The 20,991-nt window shown below is 36.5% G+C and overlaps 1 protein-coding gene across 6 annotated transcripts in view; it reads left to right on the forward strand.

The window, feature by feature from the left end:
* Positions 1-20,991, forward strand: part of EPS8 (epidermal growth factor receptor pathway substrate 8) — a 181,575-nt gene that overhangs the window by 110,369 nt on the left and 50,215 nt on the right. For 5 of the 6 annotated variants that reach the window (XM_045073347.1, XM_045073346.1, XM_045073349.1 and 2 more), the window contains 5 exons: positions 5,274-5,353; positions 7,603-7,679; positions 15,784-15,834; positions 17,520-17,587; positions 18,972-19,133. In XM_045073347.1, coding sequence (XP_044929282.1) covers positions 5,295-5,353; positions 7,603-7,679; positions 15,784-15,834; positions 17,520-17,587; positions 18,972-19,133 — 417 coding nt within the window. In that variant the 5' untranslated portion in view covers positions 5,274-5,294. Of the gene's footprint in view, positions 1-5,273; positions 5,354-7,602; positions 7,680-15,783; positions 15,835-17,519; positions 17,588-18,971; positions 19,134-20,991 lie in introns of those variants that run through there. The other variant, XM_045073350.1, reaches the window with a different exon arrangement.

Genomic DNA, 20,991 nt, shown 5'->3' on the forward strand with positions numbered 1-20,991 from the left:
GATGACAGTCTGTTTTAGGGGTGTGGCCATGGTGACCAGGCACTGAGGGCTGTGTTTGCTGATTAATTATGTCACAGAATGATTAAATCAGGAACTTCCACTGATAAAGTATATACTCCTTTAAATGTCAGTTTATTGCAGCAGTCATTATATAAGGCTAAGTATAAGTCCATTATGAATTATGGAAATAATACAATCAGGGAGATAAACATTTTGATAAAAGATTTTTTTCAAGCCTATGTAGACAAGGTATATATATAAAAAAGGAAAACTCATACCTAAATAAGTATGTGGAGATTTCGGTTAAAATTCCTCATGTCATTTATGAAATTTAATGGACACTTTGCTGAGAAACAGTTCAACAGCCAATCCTACCACCATTTCTCCCAGAACTCAACCCCAAGGTATGCTTTAGTGGGATAGGGGATAGGGAGCCTGGTAATGAAGAAGGGTTAAGACAGTTTCTTCTCTCTCTGAATTTTGTTCCCTGTCCTACCGTATTTTTATTTTTGTTGGAGGATTCCAGCTAAATTGGAGACTTATTTCTCCCTTCCTTTAATATGTATTTAATTATAATGGAAGAAATGCAAATGATCCAGGTAAATATATGAGTATTACGTGCTAAAGCACTCGGAAGACCTACTTTTATACACTTGACCTATGAACAACATGAGGTAGTTAGGGGCACCGGACCCCTCACAGTCAAAAACTATCACATAGCACTTTTGATTTCCTACTATTAGCTGATTGTAGCTTTGACTTACCTATTAATAGTGATCATTGACCGGAAAGGTCTTTGATAACATAAACAGTTGATAAATACGTATTTTATATATGTATTATGTACTCTATGCAGTACAATAGGGTAAGCTAGAAAAAAATGTTATTAAGAACATCATAAGGAGAGAAAATCCATTTACAGTACTGTACTGGAGTTACCGAGATAAATCTGCATCTAAGTGAACCCATGTGTTTCCGGTTCTAGCTTCTTGTGTTACCACCTGGACAGGTGTCTTAACTTATTTGAGACTGACAGCTCACCTACAAAATGGAGCTAAGGCTGTTCTAAGGATGCAATGAGATGAGGTTTCTAAAATGTCCTATGAAGTGGGGCTCATCAAATGTCATTTTCTTTCCCCCTTTTTGTTCTCTGCTTATGATTATATCTGATAAAGAAACAAAATGTTACTTTTTTTATGATTTTATTTATTTGAGAGAGAAGAGTGAGTGAGTGAGCAAGAGTGTGAGCATGGGGGGGGGGGAGCTGGCGCTATGAGGCAGAGGGAGAAGCAGAAACCCCCACCCACCAGAAGCCCAGCGGGGTGGGTGATCCCAGGACCCTGGGATGATGGCCTGAGCGAAAAACAGATGCTTAGCTCACTGAACCACCCAGGCACCCAGATAGCATGTTCCTCTCTAGTCATTCATGGATCTAGATGATTTTTAAAATTTCAAAGGTACATGCAAATGGCATGTACTCTCTTGAGCTCAATGTCATCATCTATAAAATGAGAATGGAAAATAGTACTTCATCAAAAATTAATGTGTCTATTAAACAGGGTAAGGGCTAGAAAACATTTAGCACAATACTTGGTACAGGTTAAAGTGTCAATAAATAACAGTAGTTGTTTTTAAAATCAGCATGTTTTCCCAGATCAGTAAAGTATCGACCGTGTTCTTGAACTGAGATATTAGTCATTTCCCATGTATAAAATCAAGCAGTAAATGTGCTCTAACGATGCCATCACAGCAGCTAGAGTTGGAGGGAAATACTCAGAAAGCAGTGATAAAGTATATATATATGGCTTGTCTCTGTATTAGGCCTTCTTATGAAATCTATCACAATAGCAAACATACAGTTGGTACTAATGTGCTTTTTAGTTGCTTATTAAATTTCTGCAACAAGTGGTGTTCTTCAGCTAGTTGTTAAGCCAACAACATTCTGGATTGAATATAGACTGGCTGCCAAATCGTCCTAATTTGTAAACAGCCTCAGAATTTTCTCTGCACTATTAAAGAAAAAAAAAAAGAGAGAAATCAAAATAATTATTTTAAGTGATTACAATGTATTGGTTTAAAGGTACAGAATTACTCTTGATTGATATTGAGAAAATACTATACTTCTATTTTAGTAAGACTTGAAGGTTCCTCTAAACTATATATATGCTCTACATAGCTATAATTTGGATATGTCTTTTAAAAGCCTGAGGAAAAACCAGGCATTTGTAATTGTTTTCTGTACAAGGTATGCACTCTAATTGCTATATTTGAATATTTGAAAACTCCATATTGCTACATGAGCATCTGTGACAAGTGACACTATGATTGCCAAATAGGAAAAGTTTCTATATTTAAAATTCAATTTAGCAAATTGACATTTTCTATTCCCTTTTCTAATATTCTCTTATTCTGACAGATCACTGTTTTAAAACAAAACACAAACCATGCATTTATTTGACTGTCATGAAGAATTAAACATGAAAAGGATGAGATGCTGTGGCTATCACTTTTCATTAAAACCAGCTGCTGTGGTTTTAAAATGCAAACCAGATCAAAACCAGTACAAACCCTGGGGGTTTAATTTATATACTGAACGAACCAGCTTGCTTTGAAAGAGTGCTTTAAAAAAAAACTTGAGAAGAAACGTATACATCCATCATTTAATTTTTCACTAGCTCTGTGAGTTAGAAAGACCCAAGAATTATCTCTGTTTTACTGTGAGAAAACTGAGACAGAGGCTTATTTGACTTGTGTAGCTAGTTAATGCCAGAAGCAGAGTTCCAGGCTTCTGTGAATGACTGTGTCTAGCCATGGGCTCTAGATCCAGAAGGTGATTCCAGGCCTCTGTCCTGGCCCAAATTCTAGAATAGAACAATGATGTGTTCTGTTTGGAGCTTAACAGGTGAATGAGAACCAATTGTGAGATATTTAGGAAATTTGTAAGCCGCTGTAGAAGTATTGCTAGCTTGAGATGAGCTATAGTGGAAATATTTATACTATGGAAATCAGTAAGCACTACAAATCAGGATTTAATTTTTTCCCAGAGAACTGGTTTACCTGCCTATGACTGATGATATCGAAGTATAAACTGAAGAAGAACAAAACAACAATAAAAACAATATAACAATGTAATATAAGTGTAATGTAATTTTGTAAATGTAGTAATTTGTGAATTAATGTAATACTTGTAATTTTGTAAATCAAGGGGAGAAGTATTTCTTTGTTCCTTAATTTAGAAGTTTGCTTCTAAGCTGTGAATAAGTATGGGCAGGACCATTGGGAAATCTTGAATGAAACTTGAGTGTTTTGAGGACCTTTATAAATCCTTAACTATTCTTTAAGAACTAGGTCAGGTCTCACCCCTTCCAAAAATTATGGCAGTCAGCTTGGCTTTTCCCTTTGAATTTCTAGTTGATTTAAAATCAAGCCACACACACTGGAACTTATCTACTATGTGTTCCATTTGAATTAATTTTGTATTGTTAAGAATGCAGTAAAGTTTTTCAAAGGTGGGACCTGGACTTCCTTCTTTTTTTTTTCTTTCTTTGAATAAATATTTAATTAATACCTATTCTACGTTCTTACTGCTTGAGAAACAGCATTAAACAAAAGTTTCTGCCCTTCTAGAAATTCTAGTCCAGTGAAGAGTCAGGAATTAAACAAATGAAAAATTAGACCTGTGATAAGTACTTTGAAAATTGTTTGTAGTTGGGGAAAGTACTTCGACAAAACTAAAAAAGTGTATAGTCTGAGAATGTCTGATAGTCGGCTTTTCCCTCTTTAGGGAGTTCAGTTAAAGCTTCCCAGAGGACATTGTGATTGAATTGAAAGCTGACAAATGAGAGAGAATTAACTTGAAGTTAGTGGTTTTGAATATAATTTCTTTGTGTAGGCTTTCTATGGCCTTCTAATCTGAATGAAGTTCCCTTTCAAAATGGACCCCCATATCACCCTTTGTAACAGAAACAACAATTTTTAATTTCATATTTATTCACTGAGTGTTTTTCCCAGTAGATTATTGGCCCAAAGCTGGGACTGTGTTCTGTTCACCTTGGAAGTATCTGTGGTATTACTGACCTATAATAGTCACTCAGTAGTTGTTAAATCTCCTGCTCCCTCTGCCTTTGTTTTCTAATAGTGCTGGCATGCGCCTTACCAACCTCTTAGTTACTGAAAAGACATAGTAATGTAATGTGTACAAAGAGAAATAAGATAAGATCCAGAATTGTGTCACAGAACACAAGAAGGAGGAAGTGTCCAGGAGTAAATAGAAATAAATCAGGTGTGGGGCTCCTGGGCGGTTCAGTCAGTTAAGGGTCTGCCTTCTGCTCAGGTCATGATCTCAGGATCCTGGGATCAAGTCCTGTTTGACTCCATGCTCAGTGGGGAGCCTGCTTCTCCCTCTCACTCTGCCTGCCCCTCCCCCTGCTTGTGCTAGCTCATGAGCCTGATGATTCTCTTTGTCAAATAAATAAATAAAATCTTTAAAAAAAAGAGAAAGAAATTAGGTGTAAGCAGTATTGTCTCGGAGAACAAGGAAAGAAAAGGCTATTGGATTTAACAAGAAGGAAGTTTTGTTTATTCATCTTGTTTGAAAGAATTTGTTAAGTTTGTCAAACATATTAAAAATGTTTTCTGAAGTGAAATGTCAGGTGATAACTTTTGAAATTGCTTTCTCACAAAAGGTGAAAAGAATGTGCAAATGGATACCTTCTTGGAAAAAAGGTGTATCCAAGTGTGTGTATACACAATGTTGTCAAATGTGCTTTGAAGGAGGGAGAAAGAAGAAAGGTAGATGCAAGAAAAAGACTGGAGGGAACTCACAGGATTGTTAAATGAGAGTGCTCTGGGTACTGCTTCTCCCCTTTGTTCTTTTCTGTATTTTGCACTTTTCTCAAGTTTTTAAAGTTAATAAACCTATAGTACTTTCATAATGAAACAGTTACATTTCGTAAAACCAAGAATTGTGTAAGGGTTGAGCAGAATATACAGTTATGCCTTCTATATGTAGCGGACTCAGAACTATATTTTAGATTTCTCTTTAACTTGCCTCAGTTTGCTTACCGCTCTAATACATTAATGTTAAAGGCCAGTTGAATCTTTGTTTATATGTCCATCTGCACTTCTGGCGCCAGAGCTCTTTAAGGATGGAGATCTTTATCTTTGTGTTTCTGTCATCCCGGCAGTGACATGTGTATGTTGAATGCATAACTTGAAACTGAAATGTCTTGACCTTTTTATTACCTTTAATCTATGTGCCTTTCTTTTTTCAGAACCCAGGACTGAAAACCACAATGAATGGTCATATTTCTAATCATCCCAGTGGTTTTGGAATGTATCAAGCTCAAATGAAGTAAGTTGGAAGGTTTATATTTAATTTGTTGGGGTGCTTTTTTTATGATTTATATATCTATTTTTAGAGAGAGAAGGAGAGACAGAGAATGCATGAGCCGGGACTCTTGGCCAGGGGTGGGGGTGGTAGAGGGTGAGGGAGAGAACCTTAAGCAGACTCTGCTCTGAGTACAGAGCTCAGCATGGGGTTCCATCCCACAACCCCGAGATCATGACCTAAGCCAAAATCAAGAGTTGGAAGCCTAACTGACTGAGCCACCCAGGCACCCCTGTTGGGGTTCTTTTTGGATTTGATTTGGTGGTTTTGTTTTATATTTTAACTGAAAAGATTAACTGCCAGTTCTTTATGTAGTTTATTCTTCATTAATATAAAATTTCTTTCTAATTCTAAGCTGTGATTGTATTTAAAAGTTTACTGTGTCTGGAAAGAAAAAGATGGTTAAGTAATATCTGCCTCAAGGACAATGACCTACTAGAAGGCAGTTTCTTCTGTTATTTTATGTATTACTGTTTTCCATGGTGGAATGTATACTTCCGAGATTTCCGTTTTTCTGGAGTATGCTATTACTTTTATTTATAAAACACTGGCATTTGAGGAGAGTTAAATGTCTTCCAGTCCAATCTGTCAAGATACTTTTCACTGTGTAAATCAAATAGAAAGTCAGGCGAGCAAACAAAGTAATCCCTATGGCTCTGGGTAGAAGTTGAAATCAGGTCCCTGACATAAGTGGCTGTCCCTTTATTTATTGTAGATAATATTGTAGTTACTTTATGTTGGCCATTGTGGTCTGGAGTTTGCTCATTATTTTTCAGAATTCATAGGTTATTCATGATGTAAATTGTATCATGTACATCAGTTACTCAAGCCAGAAAGTTTGGCCACACCCTCAGTCTTCCTCCCTTTTCTTACAATAAATATCCATTTAGTCATGAATGTGTAACATTTTCTTCTGTAAAGAACTCTTGATTCTGTCTCTTCCTTCTTTCTTTTTTTCTTTTTTTTTTTTTTTAAATTTTATTTATTTGACAGAGAGAGATCACAAGTAGGCAGAGAGTCAGGCAGATAGAGAAGGGGAAGCAGGCTCCAGGCTGAGCAGAGAGCCTGATGCGGGGCTTAATCCCAGGACCCTGAGATCATGACCTGAGCCGAAGGCAGAGGCTTAACCCATTGAGCCACCCAGGCGCCCTGTCTCTTCCTTCTTTTTGTTCTAATTCTACGTAGGGCCTTTTTCCTACCATAATTTTTGCAGTACCCTCTACCCGGCTACCTTGCCATTTGAATTATTTTCTTTAAAAATGTTTTTGATCATGGCATGTCTTTGCATAAAATAATTTGCTGCATCTAAAGAATAAAAATTCAAAATTCTTATCCCCTCTATTTGCCTTCCCTATGTCTGAAGCCATTCCTCTCTTCTAGGCAGCCCCATTAGATGCATCGTTCCATTGGACACCGTGCTAGTCACTGAGCCAGTTCCTCATGCCTTTTCCTCACTTAATTCTCCACCTGTCTGTAGAACTTCTTCCCAGTCTTTTCTATTCTGCAGAAATGCCAACTTGGCAGTGAAGACTTTCTGCACATCCTGATAAAAATTGAATCATTCTTTGATCTCACCTGTTATATCTGTTAGTTTTATCCAGATGTCACATTCTATTGTAACCATTTTACTTAATTGTTATATTAAAAGGATCATGTCCCCCGCCATATTCCTTATTCTAGTAGGTTTTTGGGTTTATAAATGTTTACTGAATAATTTTTTTTTAAATTCAAGTGATATGTTTACTCCACTTCCCATTATTAGTAGCAGGAGGCTAGGGAAAAGCGGGTCCAATTAATGATAAAGTGTTATTTTACCTTTTAAGTTTTTGTGAAAATAATGTCTATTCCATGACAGGTTCAGTCATTGAGTACTTTTTATGACTGGATCACTGCTCTCAACTCAATTTAGTATGGCACGCTTAAACTCTTCTGAGATAGTTTGAGCCTTCTTGACTTCCTTCTTATGAAGGTTCTGACTTGGAGTTTGAGAGGAGGCTGTGACTTGTACCTACCTCAGTCTACACTGGGGTAGTGTGGTTTATATTCTTGACCAGAGCAGGATCTGTCTCATTTTGACAAACCTAAGTTATGTGTTTTAAAAACACATGATGATTGTGGTACATTGGAATTTTTATTTGTAGTTTTGAATTTTTATTGCTTACTTTGGACTTTAACCGAGAACAATGACCTTTATTTATTTATTTAAATTACAGTGGCTATGGAACATCACCCACCTTTTCCCAAATGGACAGAGAGCACAGTTCAAAAACAAGTGCAAAGGCCCTTTATGGTATGTGTGTTTATTTGACAAGGTGTAATTCTATTTCTAACCACATTTTACAAATTTGTATTTTTGTATTCAGATTTGTCATTTGAACCCATGCCTTGTTTATATTATTTGGAGTGACATAGTGAGAGATAAGGATTGTTTAAAAAAGTTTTTATAAAAATCTACTAAGATATGACTTCTTCTTACTGTCATGTGATTTGCAACCACGGATGTATTGCAATGTTTTCTAAGGAGTCTTTTAAATGGAGTCAGTCCCTTAGGTGGATTTTCCCAGCTAATTATTTGTGATATAATTGTTGATCTTCATGAATGACCTGTTTCATTGTGGGCTGACAGTTCACAGGACTTCTTCCTTATAGCTCTTGAACTTTAGTAGTGTAATAGTATCATTTCTTTCTGTACTGCGAAAGTAGCAGGATTTCTCCTTGATTCTGCTTTAATTTCCTTTGTTCTCTCTAGATTGTCTCATGTGTAAATAATGTATTTTTAAACTTTAGTATAAATTAGAAGTCATTACTAAAAAGAAGTGAAGGACTCCTGAAATATACCCCATAAGTCTGGAAATGTATTTTTTTCACGGGGTCTGCATGGGCTTTGATTATTGTACAATAATAAAGAATAAGAATAGTATTATGGTTAAAGACTCAGAACAGTATTGTGGTTAAGAACAAAGACTCTGGACCCAGACATCCTGGGTTCAAATTCAGTTCTATCATTTACTGGCTGAGTGATCTTGGAGAAGATTCTTGTACCTAATTTTGCTTATCTCTATAATGTGGGATATCTCACAGAGTTGATGTGACAATTAAATGAGTTAGTACATGTAAAATGCTTCATGTGGTGCCTAGTAGTGCCTGATAATCAGGAAGTAGTGTATACAGTTGTTGTTATTGTTGGGAGTATCCTTATTATTATCCGTCATAGGAACTAACAACCTTTTATAAATGTGGAATCCCCCCCCCCTTTTTTCATTATCTGGATCCACAGTGTCTTGGCTGTGGTAAGATGGAACAATTGTAGGGTTTTGTGACTCTTTCTGCCTGTGTAGTGAGTGACAGGGCCTTAGGACTCAAATCAGACATTTATAAAATGGATTTTATACCATAACGGATAGATTTTCATATGGCTTTGTCTATCTGATTAGTGTTAGTTTCACTTTTCTCCAGTACTATATTAAGACATCCTTACCGTGTCCTAGTAGTTGTGAGTTTTAGATCCAGAGAATCTATCCAACAGATGCTTATTTTGTAGATTAATATGTGCACAGAAGAGAGCTAGTAATATGTGGTTCTTGACTGTAACGGACTTGCAGTCTAGAGAATGACTTGAAGAAACTGAAAAAGAAGAAAGTAAGTCGTTTGGTTTGGTTTGGTTTTGAAAAAAAAAAAAAAAAGCAAAATGATTGATTCCTTCAGTCTTTCATTTCTAGGCAGGTAGTTATTAAGGACTTCTGTGTGCCAGGCCAAAGTCTTCATAGCCTCTTTTCAGTGACGATCTAGTCATTCCAAAGATGAACAAGACGTGGTCCTTGCTTATGCACTGGTTTGGTGAGGTAGACTAGTAAATGCGTTGTTATAATAAAAATTTACGTAAACTTGGATGGCAGTGTCTGAGGTGCAGTGGGGACGGTCAGTTCTGTGTGGTAGGGCTGGGAGTCAGAAGGGATTTCATAGAGGAGCTGAGCGTTGAGCTGAACTCTGCGGCAGGCATTTGAGAGATTGGTGGGTGCTGTAAAGAGCAGTACGAACCCTTTATAAACAAGACTGTGAGCTCTGTGAAGTTGGGCCATGTCTGCCTTGATTACTTCAGGATCCCCCAAGCATAGCACAGCACAGTGGTTAACATATAATATACACTCAGTCAATACTTGCAGAATGAATATATAATGAATGAATGAACCGCACACAGTTTGGTCTTAACTCGAGGGTGCAAGGTGGTGCGTTGGGAAGTAAGCTTAGAAATCTAAACATGGACCACAGTGGGAAGAATCATACTAGGGAGTCTGGACGTTGTTTGCAGGAAATGCCTAGCCATTGAGGTTTTTTCATCAGGGGTATAAAAGGTCTGTTGTCTTGGATCACTCATAGCAGTATTGAGGATGGTTATGATGAGTATGAATAGAAATAAGTCAGTCAGACATCTAAGTAATAGCCCTAAGACTTTTGTTCAGATGAAAGAGTGTCGATCATCTCGCAAATACCATAGATCGAAAACTCTGTTTTCAGAGAGTTAAGAAAAGGGGTAAGGGATAAAATGTAGAAGTCATTTGCAAATTTTAATGTTTACTTTGTGTAAAGAGGGTCTTCAAAAAATCATAGATCTGAGGATTGAAAATCAGTAACCTATAAGCAGGAAATTTCTGTTTTCCCCTTTTTACATATAGAACAAGCTGAGGTTCCTTTCTAAGGTGAGATGATTTGTCCGAGTCACATAACTTTACAAATCTTGATTATAAGAAAATGTGACAATCTTGTATAGTCACAAAAATGAACGGTGTATGGGTAAAACAGAGGATACAAAGAGAGGGAAAGAAAGGGGCAAATCCAAGAGACATTTATTAAGAAGAAAGAAGACTTAGCAAATGTATTTGGCTGAGAAACAAGCAGGTTTTAAGTTCCTTGAAGTTGCAGATAATGTTTCATTCCTCTTTGTATCTAATCCTCCCCCTTCCCTCCCAAAAGAAACTCTCAGTCAGTGCCCGTGGAATGAATGGTGTGAAAAATAGGGAAGAAATACATTCAGATTTTGAACGAACCTTTGCAGTAAGCAAGTTGTAGTTGAAGTTCCAACTGTAGTTAGTTAGCATTGAGTGTTTAGCCTCCCGAGTTTTCTTTTTTCTTTTTTCTTTTTCCTCAGGAATTGGTAAAGATTTTTAGCGTAGTTTATCGCTGTGTATCCATTTTCTTTAAAATTTCTCCTTTCACAATGATTAAACCAGTTGAATAAATCTTTCAAGAATTAGCTTCTTTCCTGGGTGGTACATGAACTTCTTTGGTATGTGAAGATACTATTTAGTGCACTGGAACATGAGTTTTATGGTAATGACCATTGTTTTTTATACGCTGGCCACAGGTTTGATACTGACTGCCTCTAGAGTTTCATGCAGCTTGTCTTTTTCATGAGAATGCTTTTCAGGTCTGACACCATCATGTCCCCCCTACATTGCTTCAGGAACTCAGTAACTTCAGTCTCGGAGAGACAACATGGGTTCTGGGGGCCAAGCAATTTTGGGTTGAATTATGGGCCTTCTACCAGAGGACTGCCATTTTGGGCAAATGATTTTACCTCTTCGCCCCAGTTTCCTCATCTACAAAATAGAAGTGAAAATAATATTGTGGTAAGTTTATATGAGAAAATAGAAGTAATGAGTCTGTCATGGCATTGAGGAAGAACATAGGAGAGCCACTTTTTGTCCTTGGTCCTCAGATTAATCAAGCCCCTCAAATTTAATATTTTGATGTTACCTCCAAATGATATTATATGTGTAATCTCAGTGATGCTTGGACAGGATCAAGGGTAATCTTCATCATATTTTTAAGCTTATATTCCAGATATTACTAGAAATATTTTTTTGTACTCTGAACTATATGATTATGATGATATATTTGCTTCTTTTGGATATGTGCTCATTTATTCAAGGAAAGGAGTTAAAATATACTGCAGTTTAATAACCCTGCTTTGTCATTTCTTCATTATGATACAAGAAATTTCAAAGCCAGGATGTGAGAGGCTCTACATCACCAAAGTCCCTGACAACATAAATAGAGAATAAATATTAATTTCAGTTTCCTCCACATACCTCATGACAGTAACATTTCATTTGGCTACTGTTATTGAGGAGTTGAAAATTTTGTATTTTTCTCCAACAAGCCTGCTTGTCAGAGTCTTTAAGCACTAAAATTTAATATCATTTTTAAGGAAGTACTTGTAAAATATATTAAAACTTCCCTTCCTCCAGGGCGTGGTGCCTGTAGTCTCCCATCGATGACTCAGACGGTCATCAGTGCACATAAGCTCGTGTGCCTTGGTGTGCTCAGAGGCTGTATTCTCTACCTTTATACCAAATCATTCAAAATCTTTTCCCTTTTGAACATCTGTGGCTACTTTTTCCATGTGGCTATGTCCCAAGCCTGTTACTTTTGCCTGTTGTCAATGTGCCTCCTTCTGGCATTACTTCTGATACATACAGGCTGAAAAACTAGAAGGAAAATCTTTAGTAGAGTAAGCTATAAGTGGGGAATCAAGAATCCCATTAAAGTCTGCATATTAAAATGTGCAAGTTTCAATGTACAGACTTGTGACATCGGTCTGCCATTCAGAGGACTCATTTAAGTGTGGGCTCTGCTATGTTCTGAATAGCTTAATTTCCTAGAAGAGTAACTTCTCCGTAAATTCAATATTGCTGAATTTGTAATACAGTCATTTATACTAATCAGCTGTTTAAAGTCATCCTCTGTCCAGAAAAACTCAGGTTTCACAGACTTTCCAGTTAGCTGTATATATATATATATATTTTATCATTACTGACATTTATAGTAACTATGAAATTTGTTTTGTTGTATTGGTTAAATGTGATAGACACGTTCTCTATTCATTCAGCCTTAAGATTGAACTTTTTAAAAAGATTTTATTTATTTGACAGAGATCACAAGTAGGCAGAGAGAGACAGGCAGAGAGAAAGGAAGGGAAGCAGGCTCCCTGGATCATGACCTGAGCCGAAGGCAGAGGCTTTGACCCACAGAGCCACCCAGGTGCCTCAAGTTTGAACTTTTTTGTGAAGCCAGGAAGGAGGAAAATATATTTGTGTTTTTCCTGTTTTTCTTTTTTCTTCTCAAGGAGGGACTAGTAAGAATTGAGTATAACTAATCTGTAAACCATATAATTCATTTCGATATAATTGACTTTACAATAAACTTTTCTTTATTTTTACACAGTGCTTGACTTATCTCATAGGAATATTCCTGAATATAGCACTTTTCTTAATAGATCTGTACCCCACATTTTATTTACTTATTTTATTTATTTATTTATTTGTACCTATCTTCTCTTCATGTCCCTTTCTATCTTCTGAACTTGGATGGGAATTAATCTCTTTGTGTATTGTCAGATTTGGAGCCCAGCAATCTCTTACACATTCAGGTGGCATTCAGGAATTAAAATCCATTTCTCTTTTCTCTATCTTCATTTACAGTGAGTATTTAACTGGAGAAAATATGTAAATCTTTTATTTATTTATTTATTTTAAATTTTTTATTATTTTATTTTTATTTATTTATTTTTTAATTTATTTGAGAGAGAGAGAGAGACCATGAGAGGAAAGAGGTCAGCGGGAGAAGCAGACTCCTTGCCAAGCAGGGGTCCTAATCCGGGACTCAGTCCTGGGACTCCAGGAACATGACCTGAGCTCAAGGCAGTTGCTTAACCAACTGAGCCATCCAGGCACCCCAAATCTTCTTTTTTAAGAGCAATTTTTTTTAATTCTCAAGAAATAAATGGCCCATGATTATATATTATCAGGCAGTTAGGCCATGTTAGAGTCACAGTTCAGCTTCATAGAATGTGCTGGTGTTTTATGACTCAAGAAGACTGGCAGTGTTCACCTTACCTGAAAATTTTAAAGCTTCTTTTCTTCTCATGGGATAAGCTGTCTTAACAATTTGTTGAATAGACAAGTAAAATTAACTCTTAAATAATTTAGTTTTGTAAAAATGACCTTGTTTGTTATTAAAAACAGTATCTTAGTTTTGATACTGATTTGTCAAACTGTGATTGTGGCGGCCTAGATAATGAGAGGCTGTTCTTACCCCGCAGTGTTCCCCTGATTCCCATTAAGCACCTCACCTCTGTGGAAATTATACACTAAAATAGTGGAAAAGGAATTCTCTTTTACTGTGCTTGAAAGTTTAAAGTAATTAAAACAGTAGCCCATTGTTTTATTTAGAGAGAGAAATAAATACTCAGCAGCTACTTTTATGTTACTTTTTAATTGCCAAATCCTCACTTTGAAGCTATGCTTTATTTTCAGAGAAAGAGAAAATAAAATTATCTGAATATTAGCTCTTTTTTTTTTTTTTAATGATCCATTCATTTATTTGAGAGAGACAGAGTGTGGGGGAGAGGGAGAGGGCGAATCTCTAAGAAGACTCCCCACCGAGCACGGAATCTGATATGGGATTCTATCTCAGGACCCTGAGGTCATGACCTGAGCTGAGCTGAAATCAGGAGTCACACACTTACCCAACGGAGCCACCCAGGCACCCCAAAACATACATTTAAAAAAAATAAGACTTACAGTATTAGGTTCGTAACAAAATTGAGAGGAAGCTACGGGGATTTCCCACGTACCACCTTGCACATGTAGCCTTCACTATCAACAACCCGCACCAAGAGTGTTATGTTTGCTATTACAGTCGATGAACCTACATCCATACATCACAGTCACCCGAAGTCTTCTGAAACCTGAATTTAATGCTCCCAGTCTGGAAGTGAATTATCAAATTCTGCAGCATCAATCCGATAATGCGAAAATAATCTGTAAAGGATTTTCATCGTTGGTTACTGAATTCACCTTATTCCATTTCTTTGGGTTTGTATATTCTGGTCTGTGGTATAGAAGCGAGTAGGAAAAATCAATTCAGATTGAGAGAGAAAAGGAGATAGAAACTAAGGCTTTTGTCTGAGCAGTTGAGCTGCCTATAACATGAGAAACCCAGAAATCTGCTGCCAGATTTCTTCAGTGATGATTTAATATACTATTTGACTATGATTTACGCTCTTAATTTGGAAAGAAAGATTTTCGACTTCAGGGAGTAACATGTAGTAGATGAGTTGGCGTTTGTACAAATTTTGGACCAGTGGTTTTCAGTCCTGACGGCACAATAGAATTGGCGTTTATAAATTCCAGTGCCCAGACCTCATCCTGAACCAGTTACAGGAGAGTCCCTAGCAGTGGGGAGCCAGGCACTGTTTTTCCAAGTTCACTCTAGTGTGTGGCCCAGGCTGATGACCATTGTGAAAGGAGGGAACGTCATTAGAGGCTTTATCTTGAGTATCACTGAGACTTCATTTAGATTTCTCATGCTTTTTTAAGGCTTTTGGTGAGATTTTCTGCTTAAGAGCATAATTACTATTTACGACTGTGCCTGAGAGTACATACGATGCTCATAAAAAAGAAATGTATCATAATTGCCTCTTAGGAACTTTCTTTCAAAATTTTTGTATTAAAATGTTAATATTAACCTTTATTCATTGGCTTAAATCACTAGGACTACTAGCTTATTTATAAATCCATTTTATGGCATTTATATACTGCTAGGATCTTTAAAAGGTAATTTCTTATAACACATGCCTCTTATTTATTGGGCAACATTGCAGAGAAAGCAGGTTAACAATTTCTAAAATGGATTCTGCATTTGGAGTATTAGAAATAACACGTATCTTCTAGGCATTCAGTGATCAGTGAATGTCATGTTCTTTACAAAGACTATCAAATAGGCAGTGTTTTTCTCTTGTACTTGTAAAATACGTTTCTATGATATTAAGAAACTGTATTAAAAAATGGGGGAAAACACATCTTACTACTTCATAATGAGAATCTTTAATTACAAAACATACAGTTGAGCTTCAGTTGTGTTTACCAGTTACTTATTTGAAAGACTCGGTGAAGCATTTGAGTGTCCTGGGGTTCCCATATCACAACTGGCTACCATGGCAACCACGGCCATTTCTCTTGCTGTGCCGGTCAGACCACAGGAAACAGAACCACCTCCATGTCCTGCATCTGCCATAGAGAGTCGTGCTGGAAAGCGATAGACCCGTGATCCTGAAATAGGGATTATTTCTCAAAGTGCTTTTGTCAGATATGTTCCTCAGTTTTATATTGTGTGTCACCAGTTCTCCTGAGAACAGTTTTCCATTTGTTAACTATCTCACATTGATTAATGCTCGGCTAATAATCAGAAAATTCATGGTTGTTTATGGTCTTTTTTTCTTCAGTATGTAGAATATAGTCATGTAAGTGAAGCTTATGTACATTTTGTTATATTGAAATAGAAAAATTTAAGGTGAAACCAGATCTTTCTTTTTGATCACATTATTTTGGTAGGAACAGATGGATCATACTTCTTCAGGTCATCATCCAAACAAAAGAAAAAAGGTAGAAGATACCGAATTTTGTAGTGTGTCTGTTTCAGTTACATAACTTAATGCTGCAAAAGCAAAATAGAAGATATAGGAATAATATCAGACTGATATAATATGAGGAATATGGATATTTTTCATCTAGGTTTTAAGGTAACTATAGAAGATGATTACTACTGTATATATTGTGAAACAATACTCTATCAGAGTTTTCAAAAATTCTGTTAACATTCCAAATCTGTATATGTACTTTATATACATACATATATATGTGTATATATATATATATATATTTTATGATTTAAAAGATAGATTTATTTATTTATTTATGTGTTTGTTTGTTTGTTTGACAGACAGAGATCACAAGTAGGCAGAGAGGCAGGCAGAGGAGGAAGCAGACTCCCTGCTGAGCAGAGATCCAGATGCAGATGCGGGGCTCTATCCCAGGACCCTGGGATCATGACCTGAGCTGAAGGCAGAGGCTTTAACCCACTGAGCCACCAAGGCGCCCCATACTTTATATTTTTATACTTGCTTTGCTTTCATAGCTCCGGAGAACTTTTCAACTTCTGAAGTTGTAAGAAGATCTAAAAGTTTCTATATTAACTGAAAGAAACATGTTTATATTTGAAAGCAGTTAGATATTAGGAAAGCTGAGGAGCGTGTGTATGTTCCTGTGTGTGCACACGTGTGCATGTGTGTTTGTGTCTGTGTGGGTCTGAATCTTAGTGCTGTGGGAGTCTTGAGGTCTGATCTTACTTCACTCTTTCATTTTACAAGAAGAGTGCTGAGGTCCAGAGCTAAGCGTCTTGCCTTAATTGAGCATCCTACTTAGTGAGAGAGCCAAAGCTAGAGTCAGTAATCTTCTGGTTCTTACTCAGGTTTCTTTTTCATCATACCATTCTGTTTTAGAAAGAATAGGCAGCTCTGAATTGACAAATAAGCAAGTTACCTGACTAGAGAACAACAAATACAAAATATTGCCTCCACATATCTTATGTTTTGGTTTTGCAGCATTTTACGAAAGAAAATAAAGGTTTATTTTTGCTTTTTCCAATGTGTGGTGCAGTAACTTTCTACCTGACTCTCCTATTTTCTAAAAGCCAATATCTACAATTCTGAGTATCACATTTGTTTATTCTGTAGCTGTGTGGAAACTGTTAAAATTTAATGGCAATCGGTATGATTAAATCATGTTTTGAATCTCCTCTGACACTCTCTATAGTTTGGATGTTGTGAAAGGAGATGTTCCTTGTAGTGGCCATTATCTTGATAAGGTAGTCTAACTCCTAGAATACAGTATCTATGACAGTATTGGGCAATTCTGTTTTGTTCTCTGTACACTAAGAGAAGAGAATTATAAGCCAGTTTTTATCTTTTTACCAAAGAGTAGGTATCTGATGAATAAAACCCATACACTAAATAACTCTTTTTCTGACAACATTGATACTCTAGATTTACTTTTGGGATTCTGAAAATTTGTATTGGGTCAAATTGTTCTTGCATATCATTTAAGCTTTCTGTAGGCTTTTTCATTTAATGTGAATAATGAGTGTTTTCAGATATGCCACACAATGGTGACTTTTCAGCTACTGTATTTATATGTGAGATAGACTCGTTTTAGAGATGGCCACAAGACACTGATACATGAACTTCAGCCTGTTAGTGGCTAAATAATGACTTCTTCAACCTCTCTTTCAGAACAAAGGAAGAATTATGCTCGGGACAGTGTCAGCAGTGTGTCTGATATATCCCAATATCGTGTCGAAGTAAGATGTTTTGATGTTTGCTAAAATTTAGAATGAACCCTGAGGGACCTAAAAATTGGGTAGTAAAATCAGAATTATGTTTTATTTTATTCCTGTGATGTGCTGTGAGTTGTGTTCATCTTTTTCTTTGTGATTTTTGTAAAACTGAGGTGTAAAATAACAAAGTATCTTGTTCATCTGGGGTCCGTTTTCATAGAAAATAAATTGGCCACTTATTTATCATTGGCAGCTTTATTTTGTTTAAAAACAGGACAGGTGCTTCTGTTTTATATTTTAGAATCTTTTTTTGAAATTACACCTTTGATTTCACTGAGTGGTTTAGTTTTAGTTTTAGTTTTTTTTTTTTATTTTTTATTTTTTATAAACATATATTTTTATTCCCAGGAGTACAGGTCTGTGAATTACCAGGTTGACACACTTCACAGCACTCACCAAAGCACATACCCTCCCCAATGTCCATAATCCCACCCCCTTCTCCCAACCCCCCCTCCCCCCAGCAACCCTCAGTTTGTTTTGTGAGATTAAGAGTCATTTATGGTTTGTCTCCCTCCCAGTCCCATCTTGTTTCATTGATTCTTCTCCTACCACTTAAACCCCCATGTTGCATCACCACTTCCTCATATCACGGAGATCATATGATAGTTTTAGTTTTTTCTAAAGTCATGATTTAGACCTATTTAAACAACGGTTTTCTTGTTTGATTTTTCCTGTGTAGTTATCTTTTAAGATATATTTGCTCTTGATTGGAATCTACATAGGTGACTTTTGCTTCCTATAGAACATATTTAAGTAGGAAGTAATTTTTAAATTGCTCTTATTTTCTGTTTTCTACCCATAGCAAGCATGCTTCATGAGATGTGAGGTTTCGTTTCAGTACCATGGCGAGTTTGACAGTTACTACAGTGGTAGCTGACTACCCACTCCTGTCTGCCTATGTCTGTGCAAAGGGCCTGTTGTGGCTCAGCACCTAAGTAACCAGCCTGGAATGATGTGGGAGGGATCAGTCTTAAGAGAATGCTTTTAAGCTGTTCAGAATTTATGTTCTATTTATGTAGCTCAGCATGGCTCAGTATTATACAGATTTAGCTATTTTATGACTCCATTCACCAAAAACCTGCTTGACTTTCTTATCTTAATAAGAGAGCCAAGACGTTGGAGGAGACCTTGTGTTGGCCCCTCCCTGCTCCACTCGCTGACTTTGGTTAGGTCACTGACTTTGGTTAGGTCACTTTGGTTAGTTAGGTCGCTTTCTTTCGGAAAACTAAGAGAATGTGTGTGTTATAAGTACTTTTTTCCTTCTTGTCAATCGTAAGCACTTGACTACCTTTGTTCTGGATTGGATGTGTGTGTTATAAGTACTTTTTTCCTTTTTGTCAATCATAAGCACTTGACTACCTTTGTTCTGGATCGGAAAGATGCTATGATAACTGTTGATGATGGAATAAGGAAGCTGAAATTGCTCGATGCCAAGGGCAAAGTGTGGACCCAGGATATGATTCTTCAAGTGGACGACAGAGCTGTGAGCCTGATTGATTTGGAATCAAAGGTAAGTCTTTAAAATTTAGATGATTTCACTTCCAGGAAAGTTCCACAGGTATTTATGTTGGCATGCAGGTCATATTGTTTAAAAGGGGATGAAAGTTTGACAAAATAAAATATTTGTCAGTGAATTTAAAGAAGAAATATACTACTGCATAGACATTATGCCCACAAAAATCAGTTCCTGAAACTAGAGATAGAGGGATACATGTTTTTTTTTTTTTTTTTAAACCACAAAGGATGAGATGGAGGAAGTGAGAAAAAAAAAATCATAACACTGAAATAAGGCCCCAGTGGAGCCTTATTCGTTATGACATATATTAATTATATACTAGGCAAACCGTCACTGAGTAACCTGGGATGAAGGGATTGTGTGTTTGTGTGTGTGTGTTAACTTTTCACCAGCCCTGTAGCAGGCACCTTTATTTTGCACAACCACTGGTAGGTATGATGCTGGAGCTCTCAATACAGGACTTTTCTGAGTCCCATCATCTGATAAGCATTTGAGTTGCTAAGATAAAGAAAACAACGGTCCTTATCATCTTAGACTATTCTGGTAGGACTCAGAGTAAGATCTGCCCTTTGTTTTCTCAACTCCATCGGACACAGTGAGAGAACAGCAACCGAGTGCTTCTCTCATCCTCATTGTTTTACGTTATTATATATAAAGGAAGGATAGTACTTAATTTACTTTTTCAAAGAAAGAAAATTTTGTTATTTCTGGTCCTCTGATAAATTGCATTTTATTTTGATGGAACCCAAATTTGCCTTTGCTGGACCTCAGGGAATCAAAAGTTAGAATAAATTCATGGTATGCTGTATGTGTGTATATGCTATCTGTAATCAAAGTTGCTGCTTTTTTTCTTTTATTTGTTCTTTATTTAACAATTTTCATTTATTGGAGATATTGTATTTTCTTTTTTTAAAGATTTTATTTATTTATTTGACAGACAGATCACAAGTAGGCAGAGAGGCAGGCAGAGAGAGAGGGGGAAGCAGGCTCCCTGTTGAGTAGAGAGCCCGATGCAGGGCTCGATCCCAAGACCCCGGGATCATGACCCGAGCCGAAGGCAGAGGCTTTAACTCACTGAGCCACCCAGGTGCCCTGCAGATATTGTATTTTCTTTACTTAAAAAAATCAGTTTCTCTCATTAATTCATTATGATCCACTTACTATTTGTATAAAGGCATTAGTATCACAATAAGCATTTTAAATATATCTCATTAAGTATAGAATTCAGAAAGCTCATTAAGTATCTGTCAGTATTTTATTTAGGTAACTGTTTATAGGTTAGGGAGTATTCACTTTTATACTAACAAACATGTTAATTACTTTGAAGAATGTATTTTTTAGTGAGATCCTTCTGGCCCAGCTATTTAACATTTTTGGCTAGAATGAATGAATATATATATAATGAATTTTTTCATTTGAGAGAGTCATTGAAATAAAAAAAAAGTGTGGGGCTCCTGGGTGTCTCGGTCCTTAAGCGTCTGTCTTCAGCTTAGGTCATGATACTGGGGTCCTGGGATCAAGCCCCACATGAGGCTCCCTGCTCAGTGGGGAGACTGCTTCTCCCTCTGCCTTCTGCCTGCCACTCTGCCTACTTGCGCTCTTACTCTCTGTCAAATAAATAAATAAAATCTTTTTTAAAAGTATAAATGATATATTATTTTTAGCCTAACATTTGGAATTACTGAAGGTAGAAATTAAAAGAGTATGACTGTTCAATGTTCAAGTAAAAGGAAATTCTGACATATAGGCAGAGAGGAAAAAATGCCATTTAAAATGGTGAATCATTGTGGAAAAAGGCCCCACTTTACTTTTCTCTTAAAAATATCATTTCTACTTCACAACCTGAGGAAGT

The sequence above is a fragment of the Mustela putorius genome, unplaced genomic scaffold, assembly GCF_011764305.1.
Source record: "Mustela putorius furo isolate JIRA1106 unplaced genomic scaffold, ASM1176430v1.1 tig00537227_pilon_pilon_pilon, whole genome shotgun sequence".
In the NCBI taxonomy this organism is placed as follows: domain Eukaryota; kingdom Metazoa; phylum Chordata; class Mammalia; order Carnivora; family Mustelidae; genus Mustela; species Mustela putorius.